The sequence below is a fragment of the Oncorhynchus masou genome, chromosome 28, assembly GCF_036934945.1.
Source record: "Oncorhynchus masou masou isolate Uvic2021 chromosome 28, UVic_Omas_1.1, whole genome shotgun sequence".
Taxonomy (NCBI): domain Eukaryota; kingdom Metazoa; phylum Chordata; class Actinopteri; order Salmoniformes; family Salmonidae; genus Oncorhynchus; species Oncorhynchus masou.
Window position 1 is genome coordinate 19001700 of NC_088239.1, and position 22685 is coordinate 19024384.

At 44.0% G+C, this 22685-nt stretch overlaps 1 protein-coding gene across 10 annotated transcripts in view; it reads right to left on the reverse strand.

Moving 5' to 3' along the window:
* Positions 1 to 22685, reverse strand: part of LOC135517303 (receptor-type tyrosine-protein phosphatase mu-like) — a 288195-nt gene that overhangs the window by 34570 nt on the left and 230940 nt on the right. For 4 of the 10 annotated variants that reach the window (XM_064941481.1, XM_064941479.1, XM_064941476.1 and 1 more), the window contains 5 exons: positions 22145 to 22219; positions 21545 to 21571; positions 17225 to 17424; positions 8891 to 8978; positions 7563 to 7639 (listed from right to left, as the gene is read on the reverse strand). In XM_064941481.1, the coding sequence (XP_064797553.1) occupies positions 7563 to 7639; positions 8891 to 8978; positions 17225 to 17424; positions 21545 to 21571; positions 22145 to 22219 (467 nt within the window). The remainder of the gene's footprint in view (positions 1 to 7562; positions 7640 to 8890; positions 8979 to 17224; positions 17425 to 21544; positions 21572 to 22144; positions 22220 to 22685) is intronic. The other 6 variants (XM_064941482.1, XM_064941477.1, XM_064941475.1 and 3 more) reach the window with 2 other exon arrangements.

The following is a 22685-nucleotide window of genomic DNA, read 5'->3' on the forward strand; positions in this document are numbered from 1 at the left end:
ACCAACTCCGGTCTTGACAACGAGGGGACACTTTCAGAATGATCTCTTTATCAATCTGTGAGCACCTGAACACAATGTCTCTGACATGAAGACGCCATGTGGGCGTGTGGAAATTATTTATAGGCCCTTTCATTTCGAGAGATAGCGACTTGTTCCACCTACGCTGCAAATTTACCCTAATTTACACTGGTCTTTGAAGAGGAGAGAGCTAAGTGTGCTAATGTGGCTAATGACATGTGAAAGCCAAGCTTGGCATGGAGGTAGAGGGGGAGATGAGGAGTGAGGCGAGGAGGAGACAAGGGAGGTAAGTATACGCAGGGGGAAGTTGGTTGGCATTGGTGGCACCATGCCACCTGGTTGATGGGAGAGGAAAATAACATTGACTGTCAACAGCAATAGCCAGGGGGGTAAACAAGGAGTGGGCTTCTAGTGTTAAACGGTCACCTGGGAAACAAACTAATGGCCCTACAGTATGTACTGGCCGTGGACAGACTGTATCCAGACCATAGAGATGGACAGTGTTCTAGTTCTAATTTCATAGTCCAGACTGGATATACAGGACACATGGTGGTCAAAGGCAGCTCTGTTTACGCCAAAGCATAGATGGACATTTGGCTCACATTTGTGATGAATGCGTGTGTGTGCGTGCATGTGAGAGACAGTCGTGGAAATCTCCAGAGTGTGTCACTGACTATCTCTTCTTTCTTCTCTCGTTATCTCTGCTGTGTCTCTCAGGTTCAACAAAAAAGATGACTCCATTTTGTTTTACTTCTACATAAATCAGAAAATGTAATTTTGATAAACATTTCCCCCAAAGAACTTTGAAGGAAACACCTTTGGGTAGAATAGGATTGAAATCTATGTTGTACAATCAGCTTCCACACAACAGCCTCTTGCATGGCCACCGGATGGTTCACAATCACAGTTGGTACAGAAGCTTTTCGTTTTTGGACACAATGACAGATTCATTGAAGTATCACAAAGGCTTTTTCTCAATTTCACACACCCGGCGTGATAGCGGCAGGGGTACCGCTGACCTGTGGCACAAGCAGGGCTTGTGGTGTGTGTGTGTGTGTGTATACCGGGACCCTGCTGTTTGTCAGTCCATGACCCAAAGTGTGGGCTCTGTTTACATCTGAGGCTCAAAACAAATCGAAGGCAAACTTTCTGATGGGCCATCTGGATCAATGCCCCATCACTCTCGCTCTCAAAAATATAAAACGCAACATGCCACAATTTCAAAGATTTTACCGAGTTACAGGTCATATAAGGAAATCTGTCAAATTAAATAATTGCATTAGGCTCTAATCTCTGGACTTCACATGACTAGGAATACAGATATGCATCTGTTGGTTACAGATACCTGAAAATAAAAGGTAGGGTGTGGATCAGAAAACCAGTCAGTATAAGGTGTGACCACCATTTGCTTCATGCAGCGCGACACAACTCCTTCACATAGAGTTGATCAGACTGTTGATTGTGACCTGTGGAATGTTGTCCCACTCCTCTTCAATGGCTGTGCAAAGTTGCTGGATATGGTCAGGAACTGGAACACGCTGTCTTACATGTTGATCCAGAGCATCCCAAACATGCTCAATGGGTGACATGTCTGTTGAGTATGCAGGCCATGGAAAAACTGGGACATTTTCACCCTCCAGGAATTGTGTACAGATCCATGCAACATCCTGAAACATGAGGTGATGGTGGCAGATGAATGGCACGACAATGCAATTGTGTTTGCTGTGTGTAGCTTATGCCTGCCCATGCAATAACCCCACCGCCACCATGGGGCATTCTGTTCACAACATTGACATCAGCAAACCGCTCGCCCACACAACATCACACACGGTCTATCATCTGCCCGGTACAGTTGAAACCAGCATTCATCCGTGAAGAACGCACTTCTCCAGTGTGCCAGTGGCCATCAAAGGTGAGCTTTTGCCCACTGAAGTCGGTTACGACGCCGAACTGCAGTCAAGTCAAGACCTGGTGAGGAAAACGAGCACGCAGATGAGCTTACCTGAGACAGTTTGTGCAGAAATTATATGGCTGTGCAAACCCACAGTTTCATCAGCTGTCCATGTGGCGAGTCTAAAATGATTCCGCAGGTGAAGAAGCCAAATATGGAGGCCCTGGGCTGGAATGGTTACACGTGGTCTGCGGTTGTGAGACCAATCTGATTCCTCGCTTCAAAACTGCTTCGATCACGTGGATTGGGATATGTTCCTCATTGCTTCCAACAACAACATTGACGAATACGCTGATTCGGTGAGCGAGTTAATTAGAAAGTACATTGACAATGTCGTACCCATAGCAACGATTAAAACATTCCCAAACCAGAAACAGTGGATTGATGGCAGCATTCGCGTGAAACTGAAAGCGGGAACCACTGCTTTTAACCAGGGCAAGGTGACCGGAAACATGACGGAATACAAACAGTGTAGCTATTCCCTCCGCAAGGCAATCAAACAAGCTAAGCGTCAGTATTAGAGACAAAGTAGAGTCAAAATTCAACGGCTAAGACACAAGAGGTATTTGGCAGGGTCTACAGTCAATCACGGATTACAAAAATAAAACCAGCCCCGTCGCGGACCAGGATGTCTTGCTCCCAGACAGACTAAATAACCTTTTTGCCCGCTTTGAGGACAATACATTGCCACTGACACAGCCCGCTACCAAAACCTGCGGACTCTCCTTCACTGCAGCCGACGTTAGTAAAACATTTAAACATGTTAACCCTCACACGGCTGCAGGCCTAGACGGCATCCCCAGCCACGTCCTCAGAGCATGCGCAGACCAGCTGGCTGGTGTGTTTACGGACATATTCAATCAATCCTTATCCCAGTCTGCTGTTCCCACATGCTTCAAGAGGGCCACCATTGTCCCTGTTCCCAAGAAAGCTAAGGTAACTGAGCTAAACAACTACCGCCCCGTAGCACTCACTTCCATCATCATGAAGTGCTTCGAGAGACTAGTCAAGGACCATATCACCTCCACCCTACCTGACACACTAGACCCACTCCAATTTGCTTACCACCCAAATAGGTCCACAGACGACCGCAACCACATTGCCCTAACCCATCTAGACAAGAGAAATACCTATGTGAGAATGCTGTTCATCGACTACAGCTCAGCATTTAACACCATAGTACCCTCCAAACTCGTCACCAAGCTCGAGACCCTGGGTCTCGACACCGCCCTGTGCAACTGGGTACTGGACTTCCTGACCGGCCGCCCCCAGGTGATGGGCCACCACGCTGATCCTCAACACTGGGGCCCCACAAGGGTGCGTTCTGAGCCCTCTCCTGTACTCCCTGTTCACCCACGACTGTGTGGCCATGCATGCCTCCAACTCAATCATCAAGTTTGCGGACAACACTACAGTGGTAGGCTTGATTACCAACAACGAGTTGGCCTATAGGGAGGAGGTGAGGGCCCTCGGAGTGTGGTGTCAGGAAAATAACCTCACACTCAACATCAACAAAACAAAGGAGATGATTGTGGACTTCAGGAAATAGCAGAGGGAGCAACCCCCTATCCACATCGACGGGACAGTAGTGGAGAGGGTAGTAAATTTTAAGTTCCTCAGCGTACATATCACAGATAAACTGAATTGGTCTACACACACAGACAGCGTGGTGAAGAAGGCGCAGCAGCGTCTCTTCAACCTCAGGAGGCTGAAGAAATTCAGCTTGTCACCAAAAGCACTCACAAACTTCTACAGATGCACAATCGAGAGCATTCTGTTGGGCTGTATTACAGCCTGGTACGGCAACTGCTCCGCCCACAACCGTAAGGCTCTCCAGAGGGTAGTGAGGTCTGCACAACGCATCACTGGGGGCAAACTACCTGCCCTCCAGGACACCTACACCACCTGATGTCACAGGAAGACCATAAAGATCATCAAGGACAACAACCACCCGAACCACTGCCTGTTCACCCCGCTATCATCCAGAAGGCGAGGTCAGTACAGGTGAATCAAAGCAGGGGCCGAGAGACTGAAAAACAGCTTCTATCTCAAGGCCATCAGACTGTTAAACAGCTACCACTAACATTGAGTGGCTGCTGCCAACATACTGACTCAACTCCAGCCACTTTAATAATGGAAATTTATGTAAAAATATATCACTAGCCACTTTAAACAATGCTACTTAATATAATGTTTACATACCCTACATTACTCATCTCATATGTATATACTGTACTCTATATTATCTACTGCATCTTTATGTAATACATGTATCACTAGCCACTTTAAACTATGCCACTTTGTTTACATACCCTATATTACTCATCTCATATGTATATACTGTACTGTATACCATCTACTCCATATTGCCTATGCCATTCTGTACCATCACTCATTCATATATCTTTGTGTACATATTCTTTATCCCTTTACACTTGTGTGTATAAGGTAGTAGTTTTGGAATTGTTACGTTAGATTACTCGTTGGTTATTACTGCATTGTCGGAAGCATTTCGCTACACTCTCATTAACATCTGCTAACCATGTGTATGTGACAAATAAATTTGATTTGATTTATTATTAGTATTGGATAGACAAAAATGAATGATGTCTGTGAGTATAACAGTACTTATATGGCAGGCGAAAACCTGAGAAAAATCCAACCAGGAAGTGGGAAATAGGTTTGTAGTTTTTCAACCTAGCCCCCATTGAAGATACAGGGTGATGTTAGTTATTTTTCACTTCCCAAGGCTTCCACTAGATGTCAGCAGTATTTAGAACATGTTTTGAGGATTCTACTCTAAAGGAGGGGCTCATAAGGGCTCTTTGAGTGAGTGGTATGGCAGAGTGCCACAGCCTCGGTCTGGCTCGCTCACGTGAAAGGCAGCTTCGTTCCACTTAATTTGTACAGACAAATGAATTGTCCGGTTGGAACATTAATTAAGTTTTATGTTAAAAACATCCTAAAGATTGATTCCATACTTAGGTTGGCATGTTTCTACGGGCTGTAACAGAACGTTGTGAACTTTTCGTCCGAAGTTCGGCGCGACCTGAACGAGCTTTTGGATTTGTTTACCAAACGCCATAACAAAAGAAGATATTTGGACATAACTGATGGACATTATCGAACAAATCAAAACATTTATGGTGGAACTGGGATTCCTGGGAGTGCATTCTGATGAAGATCATCAAAGGTAAGTGAATATTTAAACTGCTATTTCTGAGCAATGTTGACTACCCAATATGGCGGGTATCTTTTTGGCTGCTTTGTTGTCTAAAGGATATACTCAGATTATTGCATGGTTTGTTATATCTGGAGTACTTCTCCTGTCCAATTCGGTGTCCTGTGTGAATCTAAGTGTGCGTTCTCTAATTCTCTCCTTCTCTCTCTCGGAGGACCTGAGCCCTAGGACCATGCCCCAGGACTACCTGACATGATGACTCCTTGCTGTCCCCAGTCCACCTGGCCGTGCTGCTGCTCCAGTTTCAACTGACCTGAGCCCTAGGACCATGCCCCAGGACTACTTGACATGATGACTCCTTGCTGTCCCCAGTCCACCTGGCCGTGCTGCTGCTCCAGTTTCAACTGTTCTGCCTTATTATTATTCGACCATGCTGGTCATTTATGAACATTTGAACATCTTGGCCATGTTCTGTTATAATCTCTACCCGGCACAGCCAGAAGAGGACTGGCCACCCCACATAGCCTGGTTCCTCTCTAGGTTTCTTCCTAGGTTTTGGCTTTTCTAGGGAGTTTTTCCTAGCCACCGTGCTTCTACACCTGCATTGCTTGCTGTTTGGGGTTTTAGGCTGGGTTTCTGTACAGCACTTTGAGATATCAGCTGATGTACGAAGGGCTATATAAATAAATTTGATTTGATTTGATTTGATTTGCTTTCTCCGTAAAGTTTTTTTGAAATCTGACACAGCGGTTGCATTAAGGAGATATTTATCTAAAGTTCCATGTATAATAGTTGTATCTTTATCAATGTTTATTATGAGTATTTCTGTAAATTGATGCGGCAATATCACCGCATGTTTTAGAACTAGTGAACATAACGCGCCAATGTAAACTCAGATTTTTAAAATATAAATATGAACTTTATCAAACAAAACATACATGTATTGTGTAACAAAGTCCTATGAGTGTCATCTGATGAAGATCATCAAAGGTTAGTGATTAATTTTATCTCTATTTCTGCATTTTGTGACTTCTCTGTTTGGCTGGAAAAAATGGCTGTGTTTTTCTGTGGCTTGGTGGTGACTTAACAATTGTTTGTGGTGCTCTCACTGTAAATCATTTTTGAAATCAGACACTGTGGCTGGATTAATGAGAATTTTATCTTTAAAATGGTGTGAAATTTTTGTATGCTTGAGGAAATTTAATTATGAGATTTTTGTTGTTTTGAATTTGGCGCCCTGCACTTTAACTGGCTGTTGCGGGGAGTCCTACGCAGGTTCAAAAACAAATGATAGTCCCACCAAGCGCAAACCAGATAGGATGGCATATAGCTGCAGAAAGCTGTGGTAGCCATGCTGGTTAAGTGTGCTTTGAATTCTGAATAAATCACAGAAAGTGTCACCAGTAAAGCACTATCACACCACCTCCTCCATGCTTCACGGTGGGAAACACACATGCGGAGATCATCCTTTCACCTGCTCTGCGTCTCACAAAGACACGGCAGTTGGAACCATAAAGCTCAAATTTGGACAGATTTCCAGTGGTCTAATGTCCATTGCTCGTGTTTCTTTGCCCAAGCAAGTCTCTTCTTACTATTGGTGTCCTTTAGTAGTGGTTTCTTTGCAACAATTCAACCATGAATGTGTGATTCACACAGTCTCCTCTGAACAGTTGATGTTGAGATGTGTCTATTACTTGAACTCTGTGAAGCATTTATTTGCATTTATCTGCAATTTCTGAGGCTGGTAACTCTAATGAACTAATCCTCTGCTGTAGAGGTAACTCTGGGTCTTCCTTTCCTGTGGTGGTCCTCATAAGAGCCAGTTTCATCACAACGCTTGATGGTTTTTGTGCACTTGAAGAAACTTTCAAAGTTCTCTTTGCTTACTTGAGCTGTTCTTGCCATAATGCCAACTTGGTCTTTTACCAAATAGGGCTTTCTTCTGAATACCACTCCTACCTTGTCACAACACAACTGATTTGCTCAAACACATTAAAGCACACAACTTAACAAGGCACACCTTGAATTGAATTGCATTCCAGGTGAAGATGGTTGAGAGAATGCCATGAGTGTTCAATGCTGTAATCAAGGTAGGGTGGCTACTTTGATGAATCTTGATTTGTTTAAAACTTTTTTGGTTACTACATGATTCCATATGTGTTATTTCATAGCTTTGATGTCTTCACTATTATTCTGCAATGAAGAAAACAGTAAAAATAAAGATAAATCCCGGAATGAGTAGGTGTGTCTAAACTTCTGAATGGTGTGCGGGAAGAGGAGGAGAGAGGGTAGGAGGATTGTGGGTTTAAGCAGGAGCCTGATCATCATCTCATTCCATCTGAGAGCTATGCGTGTGCACAGACACACGCTGGCTGACCTTTATGTCTAAGCCCAGGCTGGTGTTGTACTTACATCCACGTAATTTGCATTAATGTAATCGGAGCTCTGCTCTCCCTCGATAGCCTGCAGCCGGACGCGGGAGTGATCATCTGGATAAAGACAGGACAGAGAGAAAGAAAAAACAAGAGAGAGGACGAGAAAACAAGGCCCCATTAGTAATATTGATGAGACAGAGAGGAAAACACTGGTCGGCTATCCCTGTGGAGGAGAGTGTCCACCGAGTTTAAGGTCATCAACTCCTGCCCATACTGCAAAACTACCTAGCCACTGTGCTGATGTCTAACATATGCCCTCTAGAACAAAGTATTTCCTGGGTTAATAAGTTGATTTTAGTCCCTATTCATTTGGATACCAGTCAACAATTATTTGTAAGATAACTATGCTGTTCAGTTGTTCAGGTACAGTTTTCAGTTATTGTTTCACCTTAGTTGTTGTTGGGATTCAAAGTGATGGATCTGGGCACAGTAAGAGCCCGTATCACCAGTTAGGTGCAGATAAGTTTGAGCAGTCAACTACTGTGACGTGCGACTCTACTTAATCAAATTCATCACATGACAGAGCTCGGTTGTGAAACAAGTGTCTCTCCATTAGTCATAACAATTCATTATGACTGATAGGAGAACGATCTTCTCTGATCTCCTTCTTTCTCTCCCATTGCACAGAGGAGATGCTAACGTACTCTGAATGATTTATTCACTAATTATTACAACCGGCAGAAAACTGTTAGTCCCCCCCAATGTGCCCTCCAGCTCATTGGTTGTTGCGCCATGTGCAGCACTGCGATTGGTCGGTTGCTCATTTGTAGGGACAGGAAGTGTCAGGAATCTTATTGACATGGAAATAACTGGGGCGGTCACCTCATTACTGATGGGGTTGTGTGTGTGTGTGTGTGTGTGTGTGTGTGTGTGTGTGTGTGTGTGTGTGTGTGTGTGTGTGTGTGTGTGTGTGTGTGTGTGTGTGTGTGTGTGTGTGTGTGTGTGTGTGTGTGTGTGTGTGTGTGTGTGTGTGTGTGTGTCGGAGTAGGCCGATGGGGAAAAAATAAATGTGTGAAATGGTTCTGTAGAGAAAGATGGAACCCTAGGCCATGTCAAGGCTCATTTTCATAATTGCCAAGTCAATTAGGACCGCCTGTGTTGTATCCACATGCACATTCAACGTGGTTTGGAATGAGGATCACAGCTTCAAGACACATTTTTCATATGATCCTATCTTTATGTTGCTTTACAATAACAGACAATATATCAATGACATTTTTCACAATAATGTTCACAAATCCATATCTAACCATTAGGGGATTGAATGACAATAACAAGTACTGGTGACATATCATTTGTACCCACATGCAATGATGTTTCCGTATCGGTTCTTCATCCTGTTCTCGTCTTTCTTGGCAGAGTCCCATGGTGCAGACTGTCCTTCAAAGAAGCTCTGTGGAGAAACAAAAAGAGAGAGAGTGATTGTAAATACAACCTATATTTATGTGGATTTATTTTCCCTTTCATACTTCAACTATTTGCACGTCATTACAATACTGTTTATAGACATATGACATTTGAAATGTCTATTTAAAAAAAAGCTTTTGTGAGTGTTTACATTTCAATTTTTGTCCTTTTGTTTATTATCTATTTCACTTGCTTTGGCAATGTAAACATGTGTGTTCCCATGCCAATAAAGCCCCTTAAATTGAATTGAGAGAGAGAAAGAAAGAGAGGACATGAAAGGTCCAAAGGGTTAGGAGGTCAGCTCTTTAAATGACAACCCAGCGGCAGATCCTGTTGGGTCAAAAGAGGAGACACATTATTAAAAATAGAGATATATATCTATCCACATCATTATTAGACATGAAAGGAGGCAGGAAAAAAGCCTTCTGGGAACCTTTTCAGAAAAGGTGCCCATTACGCTGGTGCTGTAAGCCAATCAGAATCGTCCTCACCGAGGTAGTCCAGCACGAACTGTACCAACATACTCCTCTGAAGGACTAGTTCCCCCGAAAAATAACATGAGATGAAATAGAATAAAAACAACCACATAGACACTGGGCTGATAAAACCCTACTCTGCCCGAGCAGAGCACCTCATGAAAAATGTATCATATTAGTTTTTTGCCATTCTGATCTCGCACCGGGACACGCAATTAGGACTAATTATTAAAATAAACATCAGCACTGGAGTGGTGCTGGTGAGGCATCTGCCTGCTGCCTCTTCCCCCGTAAGTTAATGTCTCCTCCAGCTCCCTCTTCCCCTGTAAGTTAATGTCTCCTCCAGCTGCCTGCTGCCTCTTCCCCTGTAAGTTAATATCTCCTCCAGCTCCCTCTTCCCCCTGTAAGTTAATGTCTCCTCCAGCTCCCTCTTCCCCCTGTAAGTTAATGTCTCCTCCAGCTGCCTCTTCCCCTGTAAGTTAATGTCTCCTCCAGCTCCCTCTTCCCCCTGTAAGTTAATGTCTCCTCCAGCTCCCTCTTCCCCCTGTAAGTTAATGTCTCCTCCAGCTCCCTCTTCCCTCTGTAAGTTAATGTCTCCTCCAGCTCCCTCTTCCCCCTGTAAGTTAATGTCTCCTCCAGCTCCCTCTTCCCCCTGTAAGTTAATGTCTCCTCCAGCTCCCTCTTCCCCCTGTAAGTTAATGTCTCTTCCAGCTGCCTCTTCCCCCTGTAAGTTAATGTCTCCTCCAGCTGCCTCTTCCCCTGTAAGTTAATGTCTCCTCCAGCTCCCTCTTCCCCTGTAAGTTAATGTCTCCTCCAGCTGCCTCTTCCCCTGTAAGTTAATGTCTCCTCCAGCTGCCTCTTCCCCTGTAAGTTAATGTCTCCTCCAGCTCCCTCTTCCCCTGTAAGTTAATGTCTCCTCCAGCTCCCTCTTCCCCTGTAAGTTAATGTCTCCTCCAGCTGCCTGCTCCCTCTTCCCCTGTAAGTTAATGTCTCCTCCAGCTCCCTCTTCCCCTGTAAGTTAATGTCTCCTCCAGCTCCCTCTTCCCCCTGTAAGTTAATGCCTCCTCCAGCTGCCTGCTCCCTCTTCCCCCTGTAAGTTAATGTCTCCTCCAGCTCCCTCTTCCCCTGTAAGTTAATGTCTCCTCCAGCTCCCTCTTCCCCCTGTAAGTTAATGCCTCCTCCAGCTGCCTGCTCCCTCTTCCCCCTGTAAGTTAATGTCTCCTCCAGCTACCTCTTCCCCCTGTAAGTTAATGTCTCCTCCAGCTCCCTCTTCCCCCTGTAAGTTAATGTCTCCTCCAGCTACCTCTTCCCCCTGTAAGTTAATGTCTCCTACAGCTACCTCTTCCCCCTGTAAGTTAATGTCTCCTCCAGCTCCCTCTTCCCCCTGTAAGTTAATGTCTCCTCCAGCTACCTCTTCCCCCTGTAAGTTAATGTCTCCTCCAGCTACCTCTTCCCCCTGTAAGTTAATGTCTCCTACAGCTACCTCTTCCCCCTGTAAGTTAATGTCTCCTCCAGCTCCCTCTTCCCCCTGTAAGTTAATGTCTCCTCCAGCTCCCTCTTCCCCCTGTAAGTTAATGTCTCCTACAGCTACCTCTTCCCCCTGTAAGTTAATGTCTCCTCCAGCTCCCTCTTCCCCCTGTAAGTTAATGTCTCCTCCAGCTGCCTCTTCCTCCTGTAAGTTAATTTCTCCTCCAGCTGCCTGCTGCCTCTTCCCCTGTAAGTTAATGTCTCCTCCAGCTGCCTGCTGCCTCTTCCCCTGTAAGTTAATGTCTCCTCCAGCTCCCTCTTCCCCTGTAAGTTAATGTCTCCTCCAGCTGCCTCTTCCTCCTGTAAGTTAATTTCTCCTCCAGCTGCCTGCTGCCTCTTCCCCTGTAAGTTAATGTCTCCTCCAGCTCCCTCTTCCCCCTGTAAGTTAATGTCTCCTCCAGCCTCCTCTTCCTCCTGTAAGTTAATGTCTCCTCCAGCTGCCTGCTGCCTCTCCAACGAGTTTCAAGAATGTATAAATAGATCATAATGATGCATTGTCATTTAGCTGTATCCACCCAACGTTCCTTCCGATACCTCTCTCTCAGCCCCATCAGACAACTGATCTGATTAGCTCTGATTGCCTGCAGTAGAGCCTCTTTTGGCCAAGGAAGCCGCTTGCTCCCCCCATATCTTTCCCTCTCACGCTTGTTCCCCTCAATGATAAAATGACACAGAACTCGTTCAGAGGACAAGAAGCCTTGATCAGTGCTCCAAGTGGATAATGGCAAGCAGCCTGGTCCCCATGGCGAGGAGCCCCACTCTCACGGATGTCGTCGTCGTCCCCCTCCCTGCCCGCCCACACCACCGAGTGCCAGACGTAATGAGAGAAATGGCACTTCCACTCGATATCAAATAACAAAATTTAAATTTGTGGTATTTTCTGTGACTGCCTAAGGTGGGAAAATATGCCATTTCTTAACAGTCATCAATGACAGAAATCAGTCTTTGGCAAGGCTTACATGGCTGTTTGAGTAAATGAGGAATGAGGGAGAAATCAAGTTTTTATTTTCCTGAAGACGTCTTTGAACAAGGGAATCAGGTATACATGCTGTGACGCCACCTTGAAACGAGCTTAAAAGACTAGCATTATCACATGACCTTTTACCGGCCACATTGGGTATGGGGAGAAACTTGCCGTCGCAGGCCTTGTAAACCGCCACTACAAGTGACACTTTGAAGGGCGGGCCGTATTTGAATGCAGATTGCTTTTTCTCTCTTCGAATGTCTCAGAATTGGATGCAGTAAAGAGACATTAAACACAGTTTAACACATATTGACAACGTTGAGGCACTTAGTCTTTCTCTGTTTTCTCTCCATTTCTCCTCGCTAGATTTTGGGTTTCAAAGTGGCGCTGTTTTGTTATTCATCGATGCCATGTATCTTTCAAGACAGCTGTCTTTTCATGTGCAGGAAGTGACACAGAGCAGCCATGGTGAGCGAGGCAACCCAGGGAGGAGAGGAGTGATAGAATGACTGACGAGCACCTTTCTTTACGCTCAGCTTCCTCTCTCTCTCTCCCCCCGGGGAGGAGAGGAGTGATAGAATGACTGACGAGCACCTTTCTTTACGCTCATCTCTCTCTCTCTCTCGCTCTCTCTCCCTCCCGCTCTTTCTCAACTGTGTTATAATGAGATCCGTGGTCCAACACTGGCCCGCGGTGGGGGGAGGGGCGGGAAAAGAACGTTGCCGCAAACTACTTTAGACATGCGTCAAACTTCAGGGGTGAGCGGTGTCAGAGGGAAAAAAAGAGCTTCAAGAATAAATCATTTCACATTGTCAAAATAGTTTGGGGAGAGTTAGAGAACACAAAAAAATGATTAAGTGACGTGAAATGCACCAATGCTGGCAGGTGTTCAACTATTCATATTTGTACTTTAGAATTTTTTCATGTTCAGGTGTAATATTGGATCTCTAGTTTAGAGAAATAATAGATTTTGCAACAATGTCTACTGTGTTTGTAAGACTTCTATGCTAATGTAGAGATCAAGGGAAACCCCAAAACTGGGTTTCAAGAAATGTTAAGAGTCTACAACATGATTTTTCTGAGCCTGATAATCACCCAAACATTGGCTGCTAATGAAAAAAGGTCTAGTTAAATATAAAAGGTATAATATTGAATTATTAACATCCATAGCAGCCTTGCTGCAAGATGTGGGGGAATTACAAGTCAAATAGTTAGGAGGCAGCCCCAGGCTTCATCTAACCCCATTGGCAGTATCATACTAATTCTCCATTGGCCAGGTTTTCCCACCACCTGCCAGTAAGCCTTAACGTGATTGGTGGAAAACAAGTAATGAATTCAAAGCCCTGCATACTTTTCCGTCTCAAACTTTTTCAAAGCATCACATAGGTGATTTTCATTGAAGTAGACCAACTGAGATGAGATCTATGTTCCACTCTCACGGGCCCGAATCCAAACAAAAGTGCTCTCTTATCCCAAATCTTATCCTAAACAAGCGAGTGAACAAACAGTGTGGAAGCCATTGTTCCCGCGGCTCAAAGGAGCTTCTGAATGGCTGTTGATGTTCAGTCTCTCACTCAGGTGCGACACCAACCCCTTTTGATTCTAAAACCCCCTTGTGATTTCACCCTCAACGCTACTGACTACAGGGCCACAGAGACTCTGAAAGCACTCCTCAGAGGCACCAAACGTGGTAGGGCCTTAGACAAAGCTTCAGCAGCAAAACAGATCCACTGCGTTTTTACCCCACACAACGATTCTCAAGTGTTTACCAGTAGGCAGCAAAATCTGGCATAAATACAAAGGCACATTTTGGCAATTAACATAATGCTTGGAAGATGCTGCCCGTATGAAGCCAATCTGAGGAGAGAAACAGTGTGTTATGATGACATGAAAGGTAACCCGAGTTGGATGTTGAACAGTGTGTTACAGAGTAAGATGGTGTAGTGGTTAGGGAGGTACATATGAGGGAGGAAAAGTAAGGGCCATTCATGAATAACGATCACAGCAAAATCTGCATATTAATGGCTGATTTAGGTACAAGTAGGTTGATCTCAGGAACTCAATTGGTTTCAACTAAATATGATCTGCAAGTCTTAATATTTTGGTTTTTGAATGCAACATACCATACCAAGAGGGCAAGCTGGAGCAGTTACAGCCTTTCATGAGTAAACATTTCAAATGGCTTCTGACTGCATTATCATCAAAACAAATCAAATGTGTTTTTTGCCTTTGAAGAAGAGGCAGGCCTGAACTGGAGCAGGCCCATTTACTGTGTGTCTGGGATGAATGCGGAGTGTGTTTTGTCTACAAACACCTCCATTAGATGGGACCTCTGGTACGTGCTGTTTTGTCGACGGAACGACACACATTTTACTGCTCTTTGATTCTCACTGGCCACAGGGGATTCATTTGGAGCAGAAAAAAAGTTAGTTTTTCTAGTATTTTAAGATTTGTAGGTCTACTTAAATGCATGTTTTTGGACACAGACAATCAAATCAAATGTTATTTGTCACATGCGCCGAATACAACAGGTGTGGACCTTACCGTGAAATGCTTACTTACATGCCCTTAACCAACAATGCAGTTTTCAGAAAAACAAGAGTTAAGAAAAATATTTCCTAAATAAACTAAAGAAAAAATGAAAGAGCAACAGTAAAATACAAGTAGCGAAGAAATATACAGGGGGTTCCGGTATCGAGTCAATGTGAGGGGGTACTACAGGTTAGTTGAGATAATTGAGGTAATATGTACATGTAGGTAGCAGTAAAGTGACTATACATTGATAATAGATAATAAACAGTATTAAAAAACGGGGGGGGGGGGGGGGGGGGTCAAAGCAAATAGTCCGGGTAGCAATCAGAATTATGATCAATATCGTAGGAACCAACTCTACAAGATAGGAGCTATAGGTTGTATGCTAGCTGCATCGAGAATACTACGACAAAGCAACGATATAAAAACAGATTTCACAATCAAACCAAAAAGGGGACTCGCTTACCTGGTTTATCTTTCCCATAGACAAAGTTATGGAATAACAAGAAGCATGGAATCGGGGGAGAGATTAGAATTGATCAGTTTAGTTTGGTGCTCGGCTCGTCATGTCTAGACCATTTACACCTAAGACAGTGGTAGCAGGAAAAGAGAACGACGTCTCTAACTTTTAGAGGCCTTGCAAATAGAAAGATAGAAAATGTGTTTTTTTTAAACAGTGAAGTGAAGCACTTTCAGATGGAGGGGTGGAAGGGGGGGGCATAAATTATTCCACACTATTTTTTCCCCCGACTGGCAATACTATATTATTGCACTAGTAGCCTAAGCCTTCCATCCATATCCATAATGAATTGAGCCCTGAGGGTAGCACCAAACCACAGGGCCCGGGTATTGGAGCTTGAATTATTGATTTGATTCCTGTGTCGTTTATTGTGTAAGTAGTGGGTATAGCAAAGTAAAGGATAAGATGGGAGGGGGGTTGGTGGATAGTTCATTACAGGTAAATACCCTCCGTTGAAAAAGGTAGAAACTCCCTTGTGATGGGTAGGAAGGTGAGCGAGGTAGCTTGTGTATACTGTATGTACACACAAACAAATATGTGCATTCAAGCACACTCCCACACACAAACGTAACACCACAATCACACACTATGTGCTGAGTGGCGAGGGAATAAGACACTGCTGTGACATTCGTTAGGTCTGTCTGGAGAGAAGCGCTGTTCTCATCTAGTTCGTTCACGATACAGACTAGGCATCGCTGGCAGCTCGCAATGGTCTCAGCCGTTAACACAAAGTCACAGTCTCAGAAATCCCCCTTACGTGTGTGTATTTATTGAATGTGCGTGTGTGTGTGCGTTTATTGAGTGTGTATGTGTGTGCGTGGTGTAGGATTTTCAAGACTTAGAAGGCAAATTTTCAAACCATGGCGGTTTAGTGTTGCTAGACTAAATGGATGGTGTCCACGAGGCAGTAAGATCTAAGCAGTGTGGCGTGCAGTCAACAAACTGCAGGAGCCCAAACACTAAGCCAGAGAAATTCAGTGTTGACACAAACATTGGAACGGGAGGAGTGTGTGGACACAGAACTAGTGCATTTTGTGCACTAATTGGTCATGACAAGTTCATTCACAAAGACCAAAAGTGCAACTCCATGCAGAAACATCAAACAAACAAGGAATCTAAACACTAAAGAAAAGAGAAGGAAAGCAACAAACCAAGAAAGAAGGCAAGCATTAAAAGCAACAAACCAGGATAGAAGGCAAAAATTAAAAGCAACAAACCAGGAAAGAAGGCAAGCATTAAAAGCAACAAACCAGGAAAGAAGGCAAGCATTAAAAACAACAAACCAAGAAAGAAGGCAAGCATTAAAAACAACAAACCAGGAAAGAAGGCAAGCATTAAAAACTACAAACCGGGAAAGAAGGCAAGCATTAAAAGCAACAAACCAGGATAGAAGGCAAGCATTAAAAGCAACAAACCAAGAAAGAAGGCAAGCATTAAAAACAACAAACCGGGAAAGTCGGCAAGCATTAAAAACAACAAACCAAGAAAGAAGGCAAGCATTAAAAGCAACAAACCAGGAAAGAATGCAAGCATTAAAAACAACAAACCAAGAAAGAAGGCAAGCATTAAAAACAACAAACCAAGAAAGAAGGCAAGCATTAAAAGCAAGAAACCAGGAAAGAAGGCAAGCATTAAAAACAACAAACCGGGAAAGAAGGCAAGCATTAAAAACAACAAACCAAGAAAGAAGGCAAGCATTAAAAGCAACAAACCAGGAAAGAAGGCAAGCATTAAAAACAACAAACCGGGAAAGAAGGCAAGCATTAAAAGCAACAAACCGGGAAAGAAGGCAAGCATTAAAAACAACAAACCGGGAAAGAAGGCAAGCATTAAAAACAACAAACCAGGATAGAAGGCAAGCATTAAAAACAACAAACCGGGAAAGAAGGCAAGCATTAAAAACAACAAACCGGGAAAGAAGGCAAGCATTAAAAACAACAAACCGGGAAAGAAGGCAAGCATTAAAAGCAACAAAGAAACAAAAAAGAAGGAAAAACAAAATAAAATAAAGACAAACAGGGACCTGTGTGCTTTGTTTGTTTCAGAGTGAGGGAGCCTACAAAGACAGACACAGACTGGTGATGTGGAATATGTGTATACTGGACATGGTGGTTTGTGGGGACACTGTGGTATGTGGGGACACTGTGTGCCTTGTGAGAGAGGACAGGGGGGACACTACACTAGTCAGACAGGCAGGTCGTTGGGGCTCTCACCTCATACTCCTCCTTAAAGCCGTAGCCCTCGGCACACTTCATCTGGGTGATGTGCTGGAGCAGGTCGGCCACGCGGATGGCCGGGTGGAGCTGACCGGTCTGGTAGGGAGGAACATCCGCCACCTCCCTCTTCTTCTTATAGGAGTGGCTGTGGGACTGGACCAGACTACTGGTGTCACTGGTCATGGTGTGGTTCTCATCTGGAAACACAGAGGAAGGACAAGGACACACAAACACACACACTGGTCACGACTGGAGTGCTGCACAAACCCACAGACAGAGGAAAGGAAACACTGTTGACATTATAATGGATGAATACAAGGTCACAATATAAAGTTATTCAATGACAAAACATGAAATGAAAAGGAGTTACTTATAAACTATGTCGTTCTCAACTAGTTATTTCAGTGCTGTAAAACATGGTGAAGACAACATAATGGATCTTGTATTATAACACTATGTTTCAAAAGATGGTGCCCAGTATCTCTATTTACATCTATTTTCTATGAGGGGAAAGAGCTGGCTTTATTTCTATTGACGCTAGAATAGCCCTCAGTTCTGATAACGCTAGCTTGTGGCTAACTTCTCAAAATCCTTTCTATCCTCAGAATTTGACCAATGGCAAAATAAGGTTGCACAAATGATGGAATGGCGGCGGTGAATGGATGACGTGGGTGCACGATCAAATGAAGTGGCTACCTTGGTTGGTAACTACGTCTAACAGGAAAATCGTAACACAAAATGTCAGAGGCGTGAGACCCCCCATTCAACAAAGGGAGGGGGGTGGGTATGTCACAGTCCACATATGCATGAGGCAACACTGTCCACGGGTGGAGTCAGACTGCCATGCTAGCTAATAGCTTAACAGGAGGAAGGGGGGCGTGAGATGCGCTAACACAAGTGCATGCGTGGCAACAAGATGGGAGAGCAGCCCCAAGGCAAGCCCCTTTTCAATAGCATGAGGCACACACACATCTCCTCACCCCAGAGAAAACAGGGCAGACTGGCAACTTACCATTAATGGGCACTTTATTAGAGGACATTGAGGTTAGAGGTTAAATGTGAAGAAGAAAAGAAGAGAAAGGAAACAGGGTATAAGCAACAATATAAAGTTTAGGCATGAGCACCTGCACAGTTTTAATTTTCTCTAGCTGTTTCTAGGCACCAACATTTTTTGGCCATTCCGGTAGTCCTGATCAAAGCAACTATTCAGTTCAATTGGACACCTCTCAGAGAGCTCGATTTGGGACACTTTAGTTGGGGTTGTGTTCATTTGGTTGGAATCACCTAGAATTGGCCATTTCAATGTAATCAATGCTGATAATTACATGATAAAGAACCAAAACATTTTGTTTACTTAATAACATTTTCATTTGACATTTGCCAAATCAGTTTAACTAACTTGACCTATATTGTCAAAGCCAGAATGATCCTGCAGCAACAAGATTTGAACCTTTAGTCCATAATGTTGCTTGATCTGGCCAAAAGTAGGCTACATGAAAAGTGCAATACTCTTAATATAACCGTTTGTTAGTGTGGGTTTTTAGTGAATTTCTGTAAATTTATGAAAATTCTCAGCAACAAAAGAGTGATCAAATTAAGATCCTACATCTGTGGTAAATCATCTCCTGATCACGTTTGAAAACCTCTCTAGAAAACAAGGGAAACCACTAGCTTGCCCTTTTCCTAGGTACTGTAAACGGTGAATGTGAACTATTGGGACTTGCCTGGGGAAACATCTAGAATATCACCCATGCCATGCTTGCTTGAGACACTGTTGGCGACTACTCTAAAGTGTGTAAATCTGGTTAAAAGAAAATACATTTTAGTGTACGTTAATATTTTAAATGTCTAGAGGTGGTGTGCGTATGTTGTCTAATGTACCTGGCTGCACAACAAACAACCTACCAAGACAAAGTTATTGAAACTGCAAGTTTCTCTAAATGAAAGGGTTGGAACTGACAATTATTGTTCTGAAGGAGTTGACAAGGGTCGGCTAGGCAATAGTTACATTACCAAAGTGGATATTCCTTAGCTTTGCCCGAGAGCTTTCCAATGTTTGCCACTTCTCTATATGGTCATTGCTATGGCGATGGGAACTACTTTCTGCTATGGCGATGGGAACTACTTTCTGCTATGGTTTGGGAACTACTTTCTGCTATAGCGATGGGAACTAATTTCTGCTTTGGCGATGGGAACAACTTTCTGCTATGGCGATGGGAACTACTTTCTGCTATGGGGATGGGAACAACTGTCTGCTATGGCAACAACTGTCTGCTATGGCGATGGGAACAACTGTCTGCTATGGCGATGGATACTTCTTTCTGCTATGGGGATGGGAACTACTTTCTGCTATGGCGATGGGAACTACTTTCTGCTATGGCGATGGGAACTACTTTCTGCTATGGCGATGGGAACTAGTTTCTGCTATGGCGATGGGAACTTGTTTCTGCTATGGCGATGGGAACTTGTTTCTGCTATGGCGATGGGAACTACTTTCTGCTATGGCGATGGGAACTACTCTCTGCTATGGCGATGGGAACTACTTTCTGCTATGACGATGGGAACTACTTTCTGCTATGGTGATGGGAACTTCTTTCTGCTATGGCGATGGGAACTACTTTCTGCTATGGGGATGGGAACAACTGTCTGCTATGGCAACAACTGTCTGCTATGGCGATGGGAACAACTGTCTGCTATGGCGATGGGAACAACTGTCTGCTATGGCGATGGATACTTCTTTCTGCTATGGCGATGGGAACTTCTTTCTGCTATGGCGATGGGAACTTCTTTCTGCTATGGCGATGGGAACTACTTTCTGCTATGGGGATGGGAACTACTTTCTGCTATGGCGATGGGAACTACTTTCTGCTATGGCGATGGGAACTACTTTCTGCTATGGGGATGGGAACTACTTTCTGCTATGGCGATGGGAACTACTTTCTGCTATGGCGATGGGAACTACTTTCTGCTATGGCGATGGGAACTACTTTCTGCTATGGCGATGGGAACTACTTTCTGCTATGGCGATGGGAACTACTTTCTGCTATGGGGATGGGAACTACGTTCTGCAATGGCGATGGGAACTACTTTCTGCTATGGGAACTACTTTCTGCTATGGCGATGGGAACTACTTTCTGCTATGGGGATGGGAACTACTTTCTGCTATGGCGATGGGAACTACTTTCTGCTATGGGGATGGGAACTACTTTCTGCTATGGCGATGGGAACTACTTTCTGCTATGGCGATGGGAACTACTTTCTGCTATGGCGATGGGAACTACTTTCTGCTATGGCGATGGGAACTACTTTCTGCTATGGCGATGGGAACTACTTTCTGCTATGGCGATGGGAACTACTTTCTGCTATGGCGATGGGAACTACTTTCTGCTTTGGCGATGGGAACTTGTTTCTGCTATGGCGATGGGAACTTGTTTCTGCTATGGCGATGGGAACTTGTTTCTGCTATGGCGATGGGAACTTGTTTCTGCTATGGCGATGGGAACTTGTTTCTGCTATGGCGATGGGAACTTGTTTCTGCTATGGCGATGGGAACTTGTTTCTGATATGGCGATGGGAACTTGTTTCTGATATGGCGATGGGAACTTGTTTCTGATATGGCGATGGGAACTACTTTCTGCTATGGCAATGGGAACTACTTTCTGCTATGGCGATGGGAACTACTTTCTGCTCTGGCAATTGGAACTACTTTCTGCTCTGACAATTGGAACTACTTTCTGCTCTGGCGATTGGAACTACTTTCTGCTATGGCAACTTCTTTCTGCTATGGCGATGGGAACTTCTTTCTGCTATGGCGATGGGAACTTCTTTCTGCTATGGTGATGGGAACTACTTCCTGCTATGGCAATGGGAACTACTTTCTGCTATGGCGATGGGAACTACTTTGTCTGTTTGTATGCATGTTTTCAGTTTGTTTGCTGTGCCACTCCCCTCATCCAGTCCACATTGTCTGTCCATGCATATGAGAGGTCATAGACATACGTGACGTCACACGCACGACACGGAATGCGGATGGGATGGAGTGAATTAGCCAACCTTAGCTTGATTAGAAAGAAACAAAACCTTCTGGTCTGACATAAAGAAGAAAAGCAGGCAGGTATGAATGTGTGAAAGCCATTATCAGGAAGAAAAAAAAACAGTCCAAATTACTGTGACTCTCTCTCTCTCTCTCTCTTTTCTCTCCCCCTCGCCTTCCCTCAAATTCACAGCACCTGGTCTATTTTAGAGTAGGCTGTCTCTTAGTTGGTCTGTAAGCATAAGAAATGTATTGTAGGAAAAAAATAAAGAATGTTTTCTCACCCAAGATAGCGGTTGGCACAAAGGGATCTGCCCACACCCCAAAACCAGTGCAGAGTAGGGGGTTAACAAAGAAGAGAGAATATAGCAGTGAATAGGGTGACGTGCTCTCCCCTCAGGTGAGACAGCAACATTACAGCAGAGCAGTAAATTGTTATTACAGTCAACAAGAGAGGCAAAGAACCCCCTCCCCACCCCCCATGGAAGAACAGCATAAATAGCTCATAAGTAACAATATGAGAGATTATAACTAAGTCAGTTTAATATCATGTCCAACAAAATCCATTGAATTTCATTATTACTTCAAATCGATCTACCAATATGGCTAAATATGTTTCTCCCAAGTAGGGGCCGGAAATAGAATGCTGAAGTGCAAACGCTATAGAGCAATTAAAACTGCAGGCAAAAAGAGAACAGGCATCATTACAGTGTTTTGCAGGCCACCGTTAGATCAAGCAGAACGTTTACCAAACAAAGGCGCCTGGATCGGCATTGGCCATTCATTAAAAGGTCAAAGTTGAAGGGGTCACTCGGAGATCAAGGGTCATAAGACGTCAAAGAAGGTGGTATTAGTGTTAAAAGGAGTTTGAAGAGGTAGTTTACCTGGGTAGTAGGAGGTGGGTACAGACGTGCTGAGTGTGTTAGTCTTCATGGTGAATGACGAGGGCGAGGAAACGGCTTTTAGCAAGAGAGAGAGCAGTCAAACAGAATGGTCAATATAACCTTTAGTGTAGGAAGAAGAAATAGTACACAGTTGAAGTCGGAAGTTTACATACACCTTAGCCAAATACATTTAAACTCTGTTTTTCACAATTCCTGACATTTAATCCTAGTAAAAATTCCCTGTCTTAGGTCAGTTAAGATCACCACTTTATTGTAAGAATGTGAAATGTCAGAATAATAATAGAATGATTTATTTCAGCTTTTATTTATTTCATCATATTCCCAGTGGGTCAGAAGTTACCATACAATCAATTAGTATTTGTTAGCATTGCCTTTAAATTGCTTCACTTGGGTCAAACGTTTCGGGTAGCCTTCCACAAGCTTCCGACAATAAGTTGGGGAATTTTGGCCCATTCCTCCTGACAGAGCTGGTGTAACTGAGTCAAGTTTGTAGGCCTCCTTGCTCGCACACGCTTTTTCA